This window comes from Coccinella septempunctata, chromosome X, assembly GCF_907165205.1.
Source record: "Coccinella septempunctata chromosome X, icCocSept1.1, whole genome shotgun sequence".
NCBI classification, from domain to species: Eukaryota; Metazoa; Arthropoda; class Insecta; order Coleoptera; family Coccinellidae; genus Coccinella; species Coccinella septempunctata.
This window is the reverse complement of record NC_058198.1, coordinates 3,984,615-4,006,494: the sequence shown is the minus strand read 5'-3', so window position 1 is coordinate 4,006,494 and position 21,880 is coordinate 3,984,615. Positions and strand designations below refer to the sequence as shown.

General features: G+C 39.0%; 1 protein-coding gene and 1 long non-coding RNA gene across 16 annotated transcripts in view; one reads left to right on the top strand and one right to left on the bottom strand.

Annotated features, from left to right (window-relative positions):
• The window catches only part of LOC123321329, a 42,880-nt gene extending 23,535 nt beyond the window's left edge, over positions 1 to 19,345 (top strand). For both annotated transcript variants that reach the window (XR_006538851.1, XR_006538850.1), the window contains 3 exons: positions 5,901 to 5,950; positions 8,865 to 8,914; positions 19,217 to 19,345. This is a non-coding gene — a long non-coding RNA (uncharacterized LOC123321329). The remainder of the gene's footprint in view (positions 1 to 5,900; positions 5,951 to 8,864; positions 8,915 to 19,216) is intronic.
• The window catches only part of LOC123321327 (hemicentin-1-like), a 160,119-nt gene that overhangs the window by 2,645 nt on the left and 135,594 nt on the right, over positions 1 to 21,880 (bottom strand). For 13 of the 14 annotated variants that reach the window (XM_044908805.1, XM_044908808.1, XM_044908800.1 and 10 more), the window contains 4 exons: positions 16,967 to 17,177; positions 15,063 to 15,167; positions 13,815 to 13,942; positions 8,343 to 8,511 (listed from right to left, as the gene is read on the bottom strand). In XM_044908805.1, the coding sequence (XP_044764740.1) occupies positions 8,343 to 8,511; positions 13,815 to 13,942; positions 15,063 to 15,167; positions 16,967 to 17,177 (613 nt within the window). The remainder of the gene's footprint in view (positions 1 to 8,342; positions 8,512 to 13,814; positions 13,943 to 15,062; positions 15,168 to 16,966; positions 17,178 to 21,880) is intronic. The other variant, XM_044908811.1, reaches the window with a different exon arrangement.

The following is a 21,880-nucleotide window of genomic DNA, read 5'->3' as shown; positions in this document are numbered from 1 at the left end:
ATTTCACTTGGGAATCCGTCAAGGCCGAACGGCTGCATCGAGCTCGATAAAATTTTCAGAATTATAACTAGAAGAGTTGCTCTCTCAGAATATGTATCGCATCTCCATCTACGGTTATGTTTATCGAGAGAAAAACTTCTCGAACGGTGACTATCGAAAAATTTCCAAAAAACATGTGGTCACTTTAGACCATACTTCTAGACCAAACGAGTGCGCTGAGGTCGATGAAGATTCGAATTAACTCACTTCGTAAACGTTTTCAATTCTCGTTTCAATTTTAAAAAAGCTGCATGAGTAGCGTTTCAGTGAGGGGATGAAAATCGCATGTCGAACAGAAAACATTGGGATTCGATTTGACACTAAGAAGGAATCGTCTCGGGACTAGAGCTGTATTCATCATTCGCGGGGCAACTGAGTTCCTTCTTCTTTGAAGGTTTCAAGAAGTTCGGTTTGACTCTTACTGAAATGAGTTCATTGGAGTCGGGATAGCTGGAAATTCTCTTTCGATGCCTCATCCGACATAAAAACGATCCTGCCTTCACAAACAAATCATGAGCCAGGCGTATTAAGATTCACTCTCCATATCGGGAAAACCTTCTGCTGTAATTCAGCAACCGAATATAATCGTGCTGGTCGTTATATTGCTTCATGCAGAGTGATGGATACAGAGTTCTGAATAAAACATACAGTAAGACATAGGAAAACAGCAGACTGCAAAAGTAACGATCAATACAATTCATATTTCAATACATCTTCAGTTTACGCTCCGGTTTCCCTTTAGTCGATGGTTTTTTATAACTCGTACATTTTTTGTTAACAGCTCAAATAATAAAGAGTCCAAAAATATTTTTCTTATCGGAAAATATTCTTTCTGGAGGCCTCAAAAGATGTTTTCACGGAGTAGAAAATTGATTTTACTCGAAGTCGAAATTTTTTTCTTTCAGACTCGAAAATTATCGCTTTATTCTACACTCCTTCGTTGAAAATTGCGGACAACGATTAATTAACTTTATTTTATTGTAAATTGAATAGTTATGTGACAAAATTTTATCAAAATACGTTGAGTAGTTTGGTTTTTCACGACAGGAAGGAATTGTAACATAGCTCACTAGCTCATTTTCCGTATTATTCGATGGAAACAGTAAAACTTTCTCATTCTTAAATTTTTTCCTCCGTTAAACCCTGACCTTTTGTTGGGAAATAACACAAAGAACCAACACCTGACGCTTGAAAGGAAATACGAAGCAAAGATGGAAGGGATCGAACCTTTCGGTCAAATCGTTAACTTTCAATCTAATTTTCAGGGTTTTTTCGAGAGAAACTGTTAGTTTATTCTGATGAACAAGTTCTTTACGTCCAAGATCTTTCGAATTCGAGTAAATACTACTCATCGATGCAACTAGTTTAGGGTGTATTTTCTTCAAAGCTCCAACAGAGTGTGCTAGAAATCTGAAGGGAATTTTTCCCACATATTCCCCAAGCAATATTTCTTGTATTCAAGGGTATAATAACTAGGAAGTAATGTGGGTAAACAGTTACTCACACAACCGCCGAAATGGAGAGCAAATTACTGCATCCTCCATAGAATAACGATGATAAAGAGCCTAGTGTTGGTTTCTGATGAGTACCTCTTTTCTCAGGGACAAACTGTGAGTAATTAATCATCAAACTTCAGGCAGACACAAAATTTCAGTCATTTTGTGTATGTTTAAGGGGTTCAGGGATAGGAAGTTGTCAAAAGACGACACAAATACACGTTCGTCGTGTGCACGCTTGTTACGGTATTTATTAATTCTGTATAATGCTACAAAATATGAACGACGTCATCTCCTTGTCACTTGGTTGAACGCCCATAAGACGGGCGTCGTTATCTAGACAATAAGTGAGCTGAATCAGGAAATATTTCTTGAATATCGAACTACCCATACACTGGTGGAATCCTTCAGATGTTAGTATTTTATTTTATAATAGTTTTCAAATATTTGGAGAATATTTCTGCCCACTCTGAATGTGAATATTAGAACAAGCGCGCGCAAAAGCTCCAGATTTCAGGTCCCCTCTTTTATGCAATAATATTCGTTCACTTCTAGACTGAGCAGTTATTGTTCGATATGGGTTATTTTGGCGGTGCAGAAAAAATAAATTTCCTTAATGACATCGCGCTGACATTGCTCTTTTTTCTTCGGAAACTTATTTGCCTCTCGTTATCAATCCGATTGAAGACAATAATAACTATTGTCTATGTAGTATACCGAGCTTACATGTTTTATTGAAAACTTATCGTAGAACGAATTGAATGGCTTAGATATCAGGTGAGCTCGCACAGTGTGGATCGTTTTTATTCGCAAAACCGTGTTATAATGTCCATGATGCATCATTGAAGAGAACGGGGGAAAATGAGAAGCAGGCATTTTTCGGAATACGAAGACGTGTACCTCTGGGTGAACTATGCGATATCAGGTGGCGATTTCGAATTCATCGAGAGGTGTTTTCTGCGGACGAGGTCGAAAAAAATCCTGAAGAGGAGGTTCGAAAATCACGTCCGTTATTTTCCGATCAAGATCGGGTACTGGACCAAGCTGGAGGATAAGATGATTAGGATGTGGGGTGATATACAAAACTTCATCAGTCCGTGGGAGAAGCTTGCCATTCGGTTCAGAAGGAGGCCGGCAGACGTTAAGGAAAGATACAGAAGATTGGTCAAGGGACCGAAGTACTTAATATCCAGCAACAATCCGAATCCGAAGAGAGTTGAAGCAGTTTATAAAAGGGGTAAAAGGGTCCTGGATGTCACCATGTATATCTTGAGCAAAAATATAATGCCCTCTCCAAGGCTGGTCAAGAAACTCGTCGATACCCGAAGGGCAATCGACAATGCTTTTTGTGAAATACAGTGAATGAATTCTGTGATTTCAGTGTGTGAAAATTTGTGTTCCATTCGTGAAACTTTAGACGACGTTTTTTGCACATGTTTGATAAATCCTTATCGTGTTTATAGCAACCGATGCTGACTGTTGAGTGATTACTCGGATGAATTATATCAATAATCGGATCCATACTGGAATAGACGCCGATTGTATTTATGAAGCATTTTTCAATCAAATATATTTTACATATAAAATTTTCATTCTTATATTTTCCTTTGTTTGACGAAGTTTTCAGCCGAAAATGGTCAATATCTTGGATCTCCCAGGATATTTTTTGTTATGTTCAATTCAGGGGCGCGTCAATTTGTGACCTCAGTTTATCCCTCGGGGTGAATCCATCTAATGTTATCTGGGTTCTGCTTTTGCGACAAAAACAGTTTCGATAGTATTTAGACTCAAATTAACTGCGCTGATGCGGAATCCCTGAAATGTAATTCCGGGTAAAATAGCGTTCTGCTGATGGTACTCTGTTGACTTTCATGGTAGCAAAAAAATGACCAGTGTTTCCAAGCATTCCATCAGAATAATTTTTATTATGTGCAGTTATCGAGCAAAAGTATTTAGGATTATTTTAAAGATTATAAATTCATCGAAATCTCACCCTTCGAATGATATGGATGCGACATTTTCAGTAAATATAACCTTCAAGGTTCCATAGCCTACTTGACGACGTTTTCTGTTTTCTATACAACCTGGAGAGAGTATCGAATTCATTTTACGAAAACGGGAAATCGAAAAACCCAATGTGAAGTACATTCTTCGCAGTGTACACATCTTTTACGAGGAAATATTGTGAAATAATGACGTAACACACAATTGACTTCCGTATTTGCCCCTTATTTACGTGTTCCCCGTTCGTGCATAGATGTCCATCTCGTTTCCTCTTTGAATTTTCTGCTTCACAGACATAAAATGGATTTTCCTTTTGTTTGTTTCGGATAGCTGCGGTTTTTCTATCCGTATCCGATGTCTAAATACGTTTTATACGTTTTACAGCGGTGTGGGCGTAGGTCGGCATGAAAAAATCGAACAATTTCGGGATTTATGATGTTTTCGAACAACAAAAGAAAAGTAGTTGCTGGCTGCATCAAGAACGATATCGAATATCCATCGGTTGGGCTTTCCAAAAAACTGGCTCGAGTTACATTTTGTTAAATGCTCACCTACCATGTTGATTCTCGTTCTGGAATCGTATATTCGACCATAAAACAGTACCCCACGCAAAATTAGGGCGGATAATCAATTTGGTCCCACGATGATAAATTGTCAAATTCAATCAGATTGATGTCATAGCTGTAGGAAAAGTATAGTTGTGAATTGTCAAAAATGAGTATTCATGTATGATTAACTCTCGTTATTGTTCACAAAAATACTTGATTTTTGTTTAAAAATGAAGCTAGAAGACGTCTTATTCTATAGAGCGTTCTGTATTTTCAATTTTATTTATTTTCTCGATTAGAAAATAGATATTTTGAACTTCTTCCGAAGTTTCCCTATAATATTTCGGTGAAATTCTCGAAGCTGTGACATGGGCGATTCAAATTACTGCAAACTGCTGAAATTTTCATAGTGATATGTACAAAAATAATGTCGAAATTCATTAATTCCTGAAAAATATTAAATTTGCGTTCAGTTTTTGATCTCTCACTTGATAATTTCAACTCTTTTACTGACTCATCAGTTAATCTTTGTGAGAAAACGACTTGATATTTGGTGTTATCATAGTTAAAATGAAGGTTTTAGCGGCATGCAGACAGGAATTGAATTCTGAAAAAAGTACCACCCGGGTAGCTCGGTTGGGAGAGTACCTGACCGGTAATCGGGGGGTCGTAGGTTCGAATCCTGCTCTGGGTGGTACTTTTTTCAGAATTCAATTCCTGCCTGCATGCCGCTGAAACCTTCATTTTCATTATATTTCAGACACTAAAACTATCATCACAAGTTATCAGAGTTGTTGGTGGATCACCTAGCATTACCGTGCAGTGTAGACGTTTACTCCTATTGCACTGCCTCGGAATAAATTCGTACAAGAATCGTGCCGGCGACATGTATGTACAGAACGATCGAAAAAACTTTCCGGGACGGTTTCAATCTCGTACGTCCCACCAAGAATATCCCGATTCAAATCGCATGCATCCAATTCCGCACGGAACGGAATGAGATGGGGATAAAGTAAATTAGGGAGAGGGATCAAGTTTTTTTCCTGCAGACACCCTGTTCCAAGTGATTTTGCTTTATCTCATTCACCGAGGATGTCCTTTGTAAGCAATTGTTTAATTATATCAGTATGCCGAGCCACATTAGCCTCGTACAGAGGGGACAGATAAAATGAAACCCCATACTGAACGGATGTTACTGGGGAACACAGGCCGCCATTGTAGTTAGGACAAAGGACATACAAAATGAGGAAGAGACGAACATAATCGAATAGTTTATGCATGATAGCAAACTGCGGAGGCGGCGTTGGCAAAATGTGAAATGTGAGGATTGCTCAATGAACGGCAAAAATAGTGAAGGTGGTTGGTTTCTCCCCGACGGAGCAGCAACAGTCGCAAAACATTTTGACCCGGACAACGGATCAGAATAACCAGGAATCTCGTTATGTTCTAGTCACATCTCATAAACCCATTTCCTCGCAAAAAACGGGGTGATCTGATGAGGTCTAAAAAGACCGAAACCATGGTGAGCATCTACTCTGCTTCGATGGGATGGTCTTTCCGCGGTATTCCCAATTGGAATCGGGGATTCGTTTGTTGACATTTGCTGGTTTTTGATTCCCCTTTTCAAAGGCTCGATACTTGTTTTTGTACCTTACGTTTACATAAGATGCGTATACAGGTACAAGTTTTTCGTCCTCAATATGCGTCGGAGATCTTGCGCTTAGCCATGATTCATAATTATTCGAGACAGTGTGCTGTGTTTTCTCAGTTCATTGTGATCGATCGTGATTATTTCATTATTGTTTTGTTTCAGGACTGTGCTTCATCTTCTGGAGGAGATCTGTAGTGATGGAATTTATCCAGGTGAGTTTTTGAATTTTTTTTTCAAATATATTAAGGGTTTTGACTCCTGTTTACTTTATCGCCCACCTTGGATTTTTGTCATCGATTTTTGCATCAATTTCAATGAATTCGAATGTTAGCCCTGAGAGAACTAGATGATTTAACGTTTTCAGTTAGTTTATTCTGAAAAATGTGGGGAATTTACCGATTTTAGATGAAAGTATAAATGATGGTTTTGGGGTTAGGTTAGGTTAGGTTAATTGGGACAGTGAAAAATTATATTTGTACATGAAAATATCATTTTAAGATTGACGGATTTATACCGAATATTCGCAATTTCCATAAGAACTTGAAGAATCATATCTTCCAAACTACAAGTCTCCCGAAGTTGAGACATGTTTCAATAGATTTTTCATACAATACCCTATCTAAAAAAAAAATCGACGACAAAATCCGATATGGGCACTAAAGTAAACTTTTACCTTTATCTATCGACATCTGAAATGAGAGGTATAATAGTAGGAAATTTTTTTTTTTTTGAAAATGCTCTATTCCTCGGAAACAGTTTCTTCGAAAAGATGTTATACACAGTGAACTTAAGCCGAAACTCTAACGCAGTTTTAACGTGAAATGTTCGCCATTCAACGTTTGCTTGCACCGTTACATCAACGCAACTCTAACGCAACCCAAACATGACTTGAACGCAACTCAAACGCTTATATTCATATTTTTACTCACATGCTGGTACAATGACGTATGTCGCATCTGATGACATATTTTTTTTCAATGTACACACGGAAACATCATCAATTTTTCAAATTCAATGAGTGAAAAAATGGCATCAGATACGTCATTGTATTTGCTTTCAAAGTTTCGTAATTATATTCCTTTTCGTTTTAAGGATATTTACTTGGTCCCATACTTCATGCCAACCCTATATATCTGTAGTCATGTTTGAATATCTCCATTTCGTGCATAAGGAAGGATGGAAAATCGTGGATGAGGTATAAATCCGAGATTCTGACATATTTACTCGTTTGATATGCATACAAAATGAAATAGAAATGAATGTCCTCGAGGGATGTTCGTTTATCCCATTCGTGAAATAGGAAAAAAATTGTTCGTCTATAGAGTTACACCTTTGTAGAATATTTATTTGACATACTCTTTCTGTTGCATTAATAATTCACCCTATCCGGACATAAAAGTTTTATGCAGTTGTACGCTGGCGCTCGTCACCGGTTTCTTCCGTTGTTTTTATACGTTCCGAACTAACAACTGTGAATATATCCGAAACATTTTCCAGTCTCTTCCCGAATTTCATTAATCCGTTGTCGAATCTGCTGAGTTAAGGGTATTTGTTCTCCGATTATAAACATTCCTAAATCTGATTAATGGAATATACAGATGCGCATCAATTATTTTCGGATTAGCCGTTCGTAGTAGCTAATTAATAAATATTTACATTAGCTGCGGATAAAATCTGAGTAGGCAGGTTGAGTCTTTGACTCGAACCTCCATTTTAGATAATAGGTTGTCTCGTCGGATTTTTTCTTCAATTTCCATTACTCAAGTTTCCGACTCGTTGAAAATATACAGACCGTTAATAAGGGTACCTAATTAAAATCTTGATATCTTAGCTTCTGCAGATTGGATATTTCGTGGAAACATCGAGAACGTCAACAAATAATTGAAGGGAAATGACATTTCTCCTTCTACTAAATTTTCGAAACGCTCGAAACGATATGAAAATATTGGTCAGTAAATTATTCGGAAATGGTTTGCCTGTTTTCAGTGAATGTTTAATTGAGGGGTTTGTCATGCTTGGGGTGGAGGCTAATTAAGTTTTTTATTGGAATGCTGAAATGGTTAAGCCTATCGAATTAAAATTTTTACTTTACTTATTAGTCAAATACGTAAAAAAGAACATTCAACTCTGTTTAAAAGAGATGCTAATCACCTAGACTTTTAATATTTCGAACAAATAATTCTGTAGATAAAATTCTTGCTCAATTTGTTTAGGATGGCCCCTTAAAAGGCTCTGTTTGAATGGGAGACAGGGTGTCGTTTGAAGACCTGCTGTCATAGGCCAGTTATAGTTAGGGAAACGACTTATGTCTGACTCAATCGATTTCGTAAAGGTAGAAGTTTGATGGAGTGCAACTTCGAACAGTTCTCCCAGTTTCGCATCTGGGAATCCCTCGGAGATAATTGAAAGTTGTGATCGATGCACCATCTAACGACATTTACACAAATGATAACTGCTGCGATCGCATCTAATAAGATACGAGCTTACGGCCCATGTGCTGAAATAATCACCGGTTCTAACCAGACATTATACCCGGCCCCAAATGATATTCGTAATTGAGAGAGATATGCGGTTTCCTGCAAAATTAATATTAATGAAACTCACCATTTAGTACGTGAACTCTAACGCTGGCGACATCTGCGTTGGATGGACTACATGAATACTTTCCGGAGTCCGAAATGTCTGCATGTTGGATCAGGAGGAAACTAGTTGTGACATCACCTTTTTCGGTGATTACGCTCACCCCTCCACGCGTTGAATCGTAGCTGATAACCTGAAATGGGGAATTTAATGTTTTTAGGCCTGGACAACTCTTGGATACTATAGGAACAGATGCCCCTTCCATCAGAAACCACAGTTGTATATATCACAAGGATAATCTTATCTGGGGGTATTTCAAACTGAGCTCCTTTTTTAACTTTCGAAATTATTTGAGTGGAGCCTAAAGCTAGAGGATCGTGGATGGCAGGCTCTTGATTCTACTCGTCGTTTTCGATATCTCAGTTTATCGAAACCTAAGAAAATTTAGGGGAGGTTAGCATGATTCATAATTATTCGAGACAGTGTGCTGTGTTTTCTCAGTTCATTGTGATCGATCGTGATTATTTCATTATTGGTTTGTTTCAGGACTGTGCTTCATCTTCTGGAGGAGATCTGTAGAGATGGAATTTATCCAGGTGAGTTTTTAATTTTTTTTTGAAACGTATTAAGGGTTTTGGTTCCTGTTCACCTCAGCGCCCAACTTGGATTTTTGTCATCGATTTTTTCTTCAAATTCAATGATTTCGAATGTTAGCCTTAAGAGAACTAGATGAGTTAACGTTTTCAGTTAGTTTTTTCTGAAAAATGAGGGGAATTTATCAATTTTAGATGAAAATATAAATGATGGTTTTGAGGATAGGTTATAGTTCAGGTTGGGACAGTGAAAAATTACATTTGTACATGGAAATACCATTTCAAGATTGACGGATTTATACCGAATATTTGCAATTTTCATAAGAAGTTAAAAAAAATCATATCTCCCAAACTACAAGTCTCCCAAAGTTGAGACATGTACCAATCAATTTTTCATACAATACTCTATCTAAAAAAAATCGACGATAAAATCCGAGGTGGGCACTAGAGTAAACTTTTACCTTTATCTATCGACATCTGAAATGAGAGGTATAATCGTAGGAATTTTTTTTTAAAATGCGCTATTCGTAGGAAACAGTTTCTTCGAAAAGATGTTATACACAGTGAACTTAAACCGTAACTCGAACGCAGTTTTTCTGTCGTTTTCGATATCTCAGTTTATCGAAACCTAAGAAAATTTTAGGGGGGATTATAATTTTTTTCACTCGATTCTGAAGGTTCATCATCAGAGATAACCAGCCTCAATGAAATCGTACATCCTTTCCGATAAGATATACAGGGTGTTTACTAAGGAAGCGTCTAAAAAGCATGATTTATGGAGTATAATCTTCATAAGCAATTCCAAATGAGAGTAACAAGCTGCCACTTTACGTACAATGCACCAACTTCGTAATAAAGAACAAATATAAAAATTTATCCTACGTTTCTTCAAAAAATGTTTTCAGCAAGAAATTACCTCCTGCATTTTTGGCGCATCTCCAGTAAACACCCTGTATAACGCTCTCCTGCTTGTTGACCGCGTTTCCCAACCCTAATGTCACAACTTTGATAACTGCGACTAATAGCCTGGAACAATATTTCTTCTGAATAATTCATGTAAGATTGAGAGCATAAGATAAACCGGCATTTCTATGAAATTATCCCAATCGTGGATGGTACATGAATTATACACCTAAATGGAATTCGGAGTTAATATTGGAACTCGGTTTCCGGAAGATACCGCTCGCAAACAATAGATTGTGCAAAATTGAATCCTGGGATGAAAAATGAGGTGTATAATTTCCCCTCTTTATGAGGGAAGTATGTGAACTTTATGTTTTCCTCCCGTAAATTTCCGCCTTAAGATGGGGAGAACAATTTTAAATTTCCTCGTGAAAAGGTTTTGCTTCGAACGAAAATTTCACGATATCGATTTTATGGCTTCCATTCTTTTCGCGTACATTCGACCATGTTGAACAACTGGGCATATTTCGCTCCGACTGCTCCAATTTTTGAATTAATCATTGTAAAATAAAGGATATTCGATCATGACATGATTCCAATTTTCACTGTTATGTAACTTTTCTTTATCTTTAAAATATTGAAGTGGATTACTAGCTTTTTTTTTGAAAATTTCGTCGGCCTCGTGTTTACAGTGCGGGTAAAAATTAACGCACAAAATTCATATCTTCGTTTTTAATTTCCAACGTTAATACAAATGCGAAATTTTTGGGAAAAATAATTCAAACACCGTCAAAACTCTCTTTTGCTTTTTCCTGGAAAAATTTTTTCCTTCAGTAATATTTCAGAAGTTCATTTGTATTTTTCCTCAATTTCTTCAGGCATACTAACTCTGTTCGTCTAATGTGACCAATATTTTCCGCTATCATATTAAATCAATTGAATGTTGAAAGGATTCCGCGTGATAATATTTCCTAATTCCATTTCTCAAGCTATTCTCATGGCCATATATAACGGTTAAAGCGTCAGGTGGGAATATAGGTGGGAAAAAATTCCCCAAAATATTAGTTAACGTAACACTATCCAAGTGTTCCAAACGACCACGGATTCCAAACTAATTTCATATACGGAAGATTTCTGCTTTTCTTTCATTCCCTCGGAAAAGGCACGAAAACATGGTTTTCGCCGAGCGCGATAAGATATATAAAAATATGTCATGCCGACATCTAAGCGACACACGGGTGTACCATATAATATATTTATGCAAAGTATGTCGACGACATATCTTGATATCATCTTGACTGTAATGAGGAGCTGAGTTTATGCCCATAAATATTATGAAAATGGGTTGTTTTTTCATGCTCACATCATATTACCGGTCCCTGCTTGCTGCACCTTCTCCCTTGAAGATGAAAACCTTTTACCGTTTCCTCATATCCGAAAGTATACCTTATCGGTCTGAAAAATTGAAGGCGCACAATGAAGACGCACAATAGGCTTGAAAATTTGAATTTTGAGAAGGATTGTAGTTAATCGTTCGAAAAATGGACGAACAAGTACGTGAATCACCGAAAATAATTCGTAAATTACTGAAATTAATAGGTATAAACTTTACTGAAACTACTAACTTTTTTGCAACCCTTCCTTCAATTTTTTTTCTAGGGCCAAACATCATAGGGAGAGGAAATATTCTGTTAAAAACTGTTTCAAACTGGAAAAAATAAAAAAATAATTTTTTCCAGATGAAGTTTCAACAAATACACTGAATTTTCATTTTTTTACGCCATATGTTGGTTTCATCAATGCAGGAATGCAATTTCGATATTATTTTACACTGAATTTTCCTACCAATCGCATAGTGCTTAGAATTTTTCCTCAATTCGCTATTTGAAAATCTGAACTACTATTTCTCCTTATTCAAAGTCTATTATTTTGCTTATCTTTCGACTCGCCCACTGAAAAAAAATCCAGAAATACAATAGATCCGATCTTTTGGTAGATTGTGCGACAATTATTTCCTCTCGTTCCTTTTTGAATCAATTAACGACCCATGAGATACCTATTTCCCTCCGCCATTTTGCAACCACGATTGATCAGCTATTTACGCCCTTAAATCTCTGCCCATATCTTTTGTATCCTCGGTTCCCTGTGGAACCTCCTGCGACCGTGGTTACTTAACGTTATCGTCCATTAAGATGATGCTATTGCATATTGTATCACGTTAGGAATAAATGATTGGTCCTGTAATGGTTCCGAATCCAAACATTGATGGCCATCATTTCCCGTACACGTTGATTCAACGTAACGCTTCCGCAAAACATTACAACGCCGACATATCCCATTAAATGACTCGATCGGAGAAATATTCGTGCTAGAATTCACCTGCTGCTTGTCCTGCGGGTACTGAATGTTTTTTAACCCAACGATCAAACTAGCTTTATCGAAAACTCGATTGGTTCAGGCATTCTCTGTCGGTTACTTTGATTTTTTTACGTTCTACCATCCTTCTATCCCTTATCATTGCTCGACATTTTCGATTCACCTTGTATTTGTGGATGTTTTTCGATAAATAACTCATTCGATAACGTCGTTCTCATCGATACTGACAATGCTGAAGTCGATGGGCACTGTCATATTTAACGACGTGTCGAGAATAACGAAACGCAAAGCTGAACGCCAGCCAGTTTGCATCGGGTTTAGACACAGAAATCAAAAAGCAGACGTATTGATATATTATTTTTGACGTCAGTAGCACTGGTATCGTAATTCGACATATTCGGATCAAAATTTTAGAATGCAGGACAACTGTTATTCCCGTCCTGCACGTTCCTCGGTGATGATGTTGTTATCCCCGGTATCGTTGTTGTTATTCTGCGCCCTGGACATCGGCGTGCGTAAATTTTGTACCAAGCAGAATAATGGAAATTGTGACTTCACCGATGGAACATCTGCGTAACGCCATTTAGCAGGTATAACAGCCACCAGCCGTAAAGTTGATATAGTGTCGGATAACGATAAATTTTGCATCTCTTTCATTTCCTGGTTTATATGTGTAAATGGATTTTTCTCCACTTGTGTAGTGTTCGCGTAGAAAACAAGACCATTTGTCATTGACTGCAGATCTTGTTTGTCTTAAACTCCCGTTAGAGCACCCGATGTATACCCGAAAGAGTTTTTATTTACGACCCGATAGTTGGGCGTATATATTCCCTGTGGAATCGTGACATGAGTTATTGGAAAACGCTAGAGGTTTCTCAAAAAAAGAAGACGTATAGATTACTTCCAATCCACCTTATGTCGAGAATCATTCAACTTTAAATAGCAACACGAAAATTTTCACTTTGTTCCGCCTCGCGGTTTTTACTTGTGGTGCTGTAGCATGACCATAAAAACCATTATTCAATGCGTACAATGGCGTGCAACGTTCCTTAGAAAACTTTTCGTGCAGGGTGCAAACTTCCATGCAATTTAAGATGGGAATATTTCAGGTGTTCTCTCATTCAACGGTGGGATATTTCATATTTGAATAGAAGGAAAACATGACTTCGTTCTCATCTGCATGTTTGAATAGCCAGTTTTCCATCCACCAGAATATGATTCAATTATGAGTCTAGTCTTAATATCGTGAAATGAAACAAAATTTGCGTTAAACTTCGTTTATTGGAAATCGTAAGAAATCAACTGGAGAAAAATCAACAACAAAAGTTCATTGATTCAAAATATATTTTCAAAAAAATAAAGGCGATTCAATTTTCGATACACTGAAAAACTTTTATAATTCTATATTCGATCTGCATTCAGCTCAGTTTGAAACCCTTCTGGTGATAAGGTAACATTGTTCGTTTGTTGAAGGAGCATCTGTTGTCGTCATTTCCACAACGAAGGTATATCACTTCACCTTAATACCGTTTTCGATCACGACGATTTTTCAACTGAAAGGGTTCATAAATTGCGACAAATGAAGACAAGACAGTCGGGCAATGAATAAACAAGGTATACTCACGTCGTCATGATGATACCAGAATATGTAAGCTGGTGGTTCGGGACTGAATCGGATGGAGCAAGTGAGATTGATGGTGCTTCCTTTGTCCACGTGAAGGTCCGGTCCGCCCAGAATTTGTGCTGTCGGCACTGTAATTCAGATACAAATTACTCTTTTGTTGAAACGCAATTCGCAAATAACGTTTTGATGGTTAAATAGAAGTTATATGTTAGGAATGCTCGAACTGCTAGCTCCGGACCGCTAATTGTTTCCTCTATTTTAATTTGTAATGACAACAGATATACATATTAGACGCAAGATAAGTTTCATATGAGAGAAAGCCATTGTCTAGGTTTCAACCCTCTTTTCAAAAATTTGCAGCACCTAGTCCTATTTAGAATGTTTATAAACTCGGAAACTATTCAAAATTAGTACGAATGCCAAGTTGAATGTCTCACAATACCTTCTTTTCGACCCTATTGTCGATACTGACTTCGGTGAAATAGGGTTCTGGATTAACACGACCCTTAAGGCATTTCCGAAGGGTCTCAAGAGTACGAAAAGTGAAATGATGAAATCATGCTGAAGAACTGGAAATTCAAATAGGGTTTCACAAAATCTCTAATTATTTCGTCATCAACTGGGCGAGAAAATTCACTATTAGTCACAGTCAAGTGAAGCCGGGAAAATTGGTAGATGTTTTACTTCATTTAATTAATGGTTCGCTTCAGAAGTAGGAAAATTATGGATAATCTTTCAAACTCATCATGAAATCGCTCCCTGTAGGGTTAACTTCATTATAATTTCTTTGATAGGACGATCGGTGAATGTGAAAAAACTGAACCGGTGTTCAAGGGCGAGTTTTGAATTATAAACGGCATAAATTACGAGAAAAATATTATATTTCAGATTCCTCGCTAAATATGAAATGATCGGGACTTGATTGCTAGATACCTCGGTCAAAAATTGATAGAAAAATAACTTTGTCACTTGAATCAATTTTTCAGCATCAATGTGCATACCATATGGAGTCATATGTTTGCGTTTTACAAAAATACACATGACACTTAATAGTTCAAATAAAAGAAGAGGACTTGATTTGAGGGGGAGTAATACCTCAAAAATCTCCATTCAAAAACGGCATTCACTAGTTCTTAATTTACGCATTCAAGTTAGTTCGTGTTAGTACACAAGGTAGTAGTGTTAATTCTTTGAAAACTTTTAAGGTTAATGTTTTTATTAGTTCTTATTATGGACTTCTAGGGAAACCTGCATCAGGTGGCCAATCCCTCTTTTTGCATGTGCATATACAAGGTTTTTCGACCATTATTTTGGCTTCTTCATCCTGGTAGGCCTGTTCTTCCACAGGATTTTCTATAAAGAAAATCGATTTCAAAAAGAGCGCAAGAATCGAAGGTTCGATAAAAGATGGCTCACTGTAGCGAAGGGGTTTTGAAACAGACATTTTCGGTATTTTAGATGCTCTGTTGTTCATGAATCGCGTCATGTTCACCCACGTGTTAGATACGTCTTGATATAATCGAAAGCAATTTTCACTGCCAAAATGACAGACATAGCATATATAATTATATTAAAATAAGTGATTATTGATTAACCTCGTTTCGCCATGTTCTTATAATGTCATGCCCCCTCGCCCCTCTTGACGGTTCGCATGCGTGCCCTTTATTTTGTACATTACATAATTGGATTTAAGAATTAATAATTAATTTGAACAACAATGTCTCGAGCAGGAACAATAAAATAGTATCTTCTAGCGCGATACATCCCGGCTTGCAGGCCGTAAATTCGGACTTTATTGTGGCTGCCTTTGGATAAAATAATCAAATAAACATAGGACAATATCGTAAACAAGTTTGTCTGAGTGAATTTAGGGAGAATGATCAAGTTCGGAGCTCAGATGTGGGGAATAATAAAAGTCGGCTGTTGTCCTGTACGGTGGACGGCGAATTTTGCAGTACAATTGAGAGAAGCTCTATATCGAATCAGAGCTGCCAGTGATCTCCTTTAATAGAGTAATTCGCGACCATTATACTGACGTAATGGGATTCTCTGAAACATTGGATGGTGATTTTCGGTTGTTAAATCATTGTTATTATCACATTTTCAAACAATTTAATCTTGAACACAGAATAGCAACAGTAAAGTTCGGTCGAGCTCCTTTCAATTACTTGGGATATTTCATTGCCTAGAATAAGTTATTGGGAGCCACTAATTTGGTGACAGAAGAAAAGTGTCTATTATTTGCAATTCCTGAAGATTCAATTCCTTGCGTTAAAATCAAGAGGGAAAATAACATTTTAAATTTGTGGTGTCCCAATAGAGTTATTGAGAAATCATAGATTTTAGAAATATTGGGTTTGGAATGAAAAAGTTGCGGTATATTTCGAAAAACAGTAGTTCACTATACGAATCGACTCCATCGTGATAGACTTAATCCAGTTTTCTTCCACTATTAATGAAAAACACTGATAAGGTTTGAATGGAGAACCATTCAAACCTTATCATCGACCGAAATGTTGAGTAGCCAATATGGTGGGGGAAAATCGGCAATTTGCCCCTTCACAGCAGGAAAGTCTAATAACCCCTATTTCCAGGGTAAGCGAAACCTGAAATTATGCAGGGCAATATCATTCCTACGTTGCTTTCATTTAGTACCCAGCGCGGAAGGCTTCAATACGATGAAGTTGGTGAAATGAATCACAGCTTATATACGCCTCTTCCGTTGAAGTAGGGTCGGAAACGCAGAAGTTCATGTTTGGTCGAAAGAAATTAATGATTTTAATGAATATTCAAAGTACTCCTTCAGCTATGACCAAGAAAATACACAAAGATCTAAAACATGATGGGTATAGATTATCGCTGTCGCCGTAATATAATGTGCATAACAAAACGAAAATAGAAAAGGATTATATTCAATTTTCGATAGAGTAAAATTGAAGAATTAACACGAATTGTAAGAGTAGATGTTTCAAAAGACTCAGTGAATGTCGTACATTTAATCAATGAAAGTAACAGGCATGAAACTTTCAGTTGTCCGTTGGATTTTCTTCAAAGATCCCTTAAGAACACAAACGTTGCGGAAATGTTTCTCTTCAAGAGATGGGTTCTATTCTCGTGGGGCTTGCTCCCGTTTCATTACGCTATTTACTCACCTACAACCTCCAAATTAACGAAGTAACTCCTCACAGGCTGAGTGCTAATTTGACATTCATAGATTCCTGCATCACGCTTTTGAGCCCACTTAATTTGCAAAGTCCACTCGTCAGTCTCTGCGTGATGATTCGCCTGGAACCTTTGGTCGCTGGTATAGGTGTAACTGCCCACAGTTAATATGTGTATATCCCTGTGTCGTATCCAGGATACCTGAAAATTAATTAACCGGAATGAGTTTAGGGACCGGAATCGTTCGCAGGCTGAATTAGACATGAAATGCGTCTAAGAGTAATTGAACGTTTTAGTTAGAATCTGTGCAGAGTTTTCCTGGTTGAGTTCACTTGTATAACATAACTTGGGTATAAGTCTGAAATAAAATTAATATTCCTTCAACCAATAACTCAAAATGAAAACGCTGAAACCCTTCAATTGATTTTCAATCATAGCTTTTTTATGTCAGTAAAATAGTGTTTTTCTTCAACTTCAACCGAACCCCATCCAACTTATGTTTTTCAAATGGAAACATATATGTACCATGTTTGGGCTCGTTGAAGAGTTCTTTATTTTCTTGATTTTGTAATTATCGGGAAACGCTTGCCTTGAAAGAAAATAAAATTAATATCGATTGAAATTTATTCTGGGAGGATTCTGCATTTCTTAATAAACTTTTTAGGGTTTTCACTCCCAATCTCTGAAACAAAATCAATTAAAAATGAAATCGTCTATTTCATTTTTAATTGGCGTGGAAGAGGTGAGATTCACGTCTGCCCTGTTCAGATCTAGATCCGGACCGTGGAGAGGTGAGACCCACGTCTGCCCTGTTCAGATCTGGATCCGGACCGGGGAGAGGTGAGACCCACGTCTGCCAGAGGTGAGACCCACGTCTGCCCTGTTCAGATCTTGATCCGGACCGTGGAGAGGTGAGACCCACGTCTGCCCTGTTCAGATCTGGATCCGGACCGGGGAGAGGTGAGACCCACGTCTGCCAGAGATGAGACCCACGTCTGCCCTGTTCAGATCTGGATCCGGACCGTGGAGAGGTGAGACCCACGTCTGCCCTGTTCAGATCTGGATCCGGACCGGGAAGAGGTGAGACCCACGTCTCCCTGTTCAGATCTGGATCCGGACCGGGAAGAGGTGAGACCCACGTCTGCCCTGTTCAGATCTGGATCCGGACCGGGAAGAGGTGAGACCCACGTCTGCCCTGTTCAGATCTGGATCCGGACCGTGGAGAGGTGAGACCCACGTCTGCCCTGTTCAGATCTGGATCCGGACCGGGAAGAGGTGAGACCCACGTCTCCCTGTTCAGATCTGGATCCGGACCGGGAAGAGGTGAGACCCACGTCTGCCCTGTTCAGATCTGGATCCGGACCGGAAAGAGGTGAGACCCACGTCTCCCTGTTCAGATCTGGATCCGGACCGGGGAGAGGTGAGACCCACCGCTACTCAGTTCAGATCTGGATCCGGACCGGGAAGAGGTGAGACCTACGTCTGCCCTGTTCAGATCTGGATCCGGATCGGGAAGAGGTGAGACCCACGTCTGCCCTGTTCAGATCTGGATCCGGACCGGGGAGAGGTGAGACCCACGTCTGCCCTGTTCAGATCTGGATCCGGACCGGGGAGAGGTGAGACCCACGTCTGCCCTGTTCAGATCTGGATCCGGACCGGGAAGAGGTGAGACCCACGTCTCCCTGTTCAGATCAGGATCCGGACCGGGGAGAGGTGAGACCCACCGCTACTCAGTTCAGATCTGGATCCGGACCGGGAAGAGGTGAGACCCACGTCTGCCCTGTTCAGATCTGGATCCGGGCCGGGAAGAGGTGAGACCCACGTCTGCCCTGTTCAGATCTGGATCCGGACCGGGGAGAGGTGAGACCCACTGCTACCCAGTTCAGATCTGGATCCGGACCGGGGAGAGGTGAGACCCACGTCTGCCCTGTTCAGATCTGGATCCGGACCGGGGAGAGGTGAGACCCACGTCTGCCCTGTCCAGATCTGGATCCGGACCGGGTCGCGGAACCCAAGAGGAGACAGACAGGGACGGAAAGCACACAAATGCGTGTTTCCCTCCTTGTCCGTCGCCCCCACCCTAAAATAGAGGTACAAACGTACCTCCAATTTAGGAACACCTGTATAGAACAAACAACAGTTGTATACTTCCGAGTATTTTGAGGTCACTGATTCCGATTCTGATATCGTTTTTCAGAAAAAACGTTTCATCAATGGTTAACGAATAACATTTTTTACAGGTGAATCTCCAACAAGACGCAAGAGTTCCCAACGAACAATGGGAGAAGAGGAATGGACCAAATTTTTTCGAACTCTAACAATAATGTCATTATTTGTGTCAATTAACTTGAATAAATTTTCTGTTTGAACCTTTGGTTTTTTCTAACCCAAATGCTGCTGCGATGCAAAGATGCATGATTCAGTTGATAATCGACTTCTAATTTCAGCACTGCAGCCCCAGAGGTGCGGAACTAAATGGTTGTTCAGCAGTTCGCCTCCATAGGGTGCTGCAGGCACTAGAAATATTTTTCTAGTTCCGCACTGCTCCGCCAGGGGGCGCTGCGGTCACCCGAAAAATTTTCGAATTTAGTTCCGAAAACACCCGCCAGGGGGCGCTATTTTTAAAGTGGCCAAAATCACGACTTTCGCTGCACTACTCTTGCGATTTCAGGGGGCACTGTAATTGCAAAAATTTTGAGCCCGAGCACTGCAGTTCCCAGCGATACGTTTAGTACTGCACTACACCGCCAGGGGGCGCTGCGGTCGCTCGAAAAATTTTTGAATTTAGTTCCGAAAACACCCGCCAGAGGGCGCTATTTTTAAAGTGCCAAAATCACGACTTTCGCTGCACTACTCTTGCGATTTCAGGGGGCACTGTAATTGCAAAAATTTTGAGCCCGAGCACTGCAGTTCCCAGAGATACTTTTAGTACTGCACTACACCGCCAGGGGGCGCTGCGGTCGCTCGAAAAATTTTTGAATTTAGTTCCGAAAACACCCGCCAGGGGGCTACAGTCACTTCTGAAATTTTTGTAGCCCCCTGGCGGGTGTTTTCGGAACTAAATTTTTCGAGCGACTACAGCGCCCCCTGGCGGTGTAGTGCAGTACTAAAAGTATCTCTGGGAACTGCAGTGCTCGGGCTCAAAATTTTTGCAATTACAGTGCCCCCTGAAATCGCAAGAGTAGTGCAGCGAAAGTCGTGATTTTGGCACTTTAAAAATAGCGCCCCCTAGCGGGTGTTTTCGGAACTAAATTCAAAAATTTTTCGAGCGACCGCAGCGCCCCCTGGCGGTGTAGTGCAGTACTAAAAGTATCTCTGGGAACTGCAGTGCTCGGGCTCAAAATTTTTGCAATTACAGTGCCCCCTGAAATCGCAAGAGTAGTGCAGCGAAAGTCGTGATTTTGGCACTTTAAAAATAGCGCCCCCTAGCGGGTGTTTTCGGAACTAAATTCAAAAAATTTTCGAGCGACCGCAGCGCCCCCTGGCGGTGTAGTGCAGTACTAAACGTATCGCTGGGAACTGCAGTGCTCGGGCTCAAAATTTTTGCAATTACAGTGCCCCCTGAAATCGCAAGAGTAGTGCAGCAAAAGTCGTGATTTTGGCACTTTAAAAATAGCGCCCCTTGGCGGGTGTTTTCGGAACTAAATTCGAAAAATTTTTCTAGTGACCGCAGCGCCCCCTGGCGGAGCAGTGCGGAACTAGAAAAATATTTTCTCGATTTGTTAAGTTCGATGTCGCGTGCGATGTAATGCACTTTTTCAGATCGAGAATATATGAAGCAGTTCAATAAAAGAGGCATCCAGAGGAAGTAAAAATCAATATTAATAAAAAAATTTATTGGTCAATCAGGAAACATAAGGTGTATGAGGTAAAGTAACAAAAAGTGATACAATTTGCGACTGCAATATGAGAATCAACAAAAAGGGTTAACAAATACAAAATATATCTAAAACTTCTATTTTGAATCAAATTCTTTCAATCGGTATAAAACAAGTTAAAAATATAGGGTTTTTAAATAGATTTTATCATGCTGATTCCGATTCTGAAATTTTTTTCCAAATCGTAAGGGATTTGACCTCTGCAAGAGGCAGAATATAATAACCTCCCTGTTAGGTGGTATCGAAGGGAAAGAGCCATAGAGTCGAAAATAATTTTTTTATAGAAAACGAGTTCAGAATCAGAACCAGCGACCTTAAAATACTTAGCAAACAAATACAACTTTTTCAGATCTAAAATTTCGATTTTCAATTGTGATGGAAAATATTTCCTTATACATCAAGATAAAATTTACGAGAAATTTTTTTGTGTCGTATCTACTTGAAATTAGTCTTATATATCAATTCTATCATGCTGATTCCGATTCTGAATTTTTTTCACATCGTAAAGCATTTGACCTTTGCAAGAGGCAGAAAATAAGAACCTCCCTGTTAGGTGGTATCGAATTGAAGGAGGCATAGCGTTAAAAATAATTCTTGCTTCTGAAAAACGAGTTCAGAATCAAATTCAGCGATCTTGAAATATTCAGAAAACATATACAACTTCCAAATTAAAAATTTCCATCAACGGCTGTATTCGGGTTCGAATTTCGGACAGTCCGAGAATTGTTCTAGAACTGCGCAAAACTGTTGCGCCCTAGTATTGAATCCTCTGCGCAGTTCTAGAACCATTCTCGGACTGTCCGAAAGTCGAACCCGAATACAGCTATCAATTCTGATCGAAAATATTTCCTTATTATACATCAAGATAAAATTTGCGAGAAATTTTTTTTGGTATCGTATCTACTTGAAATTTGGTTTATTTATCAATTCTATCATGCTGATTCCGATTGTGAAATTTTTTTTCACATCGTAAAGCATTTGACCTTTGCAAAAGGCATAATATAAGAACCTCCCTGTTAGGAGGTA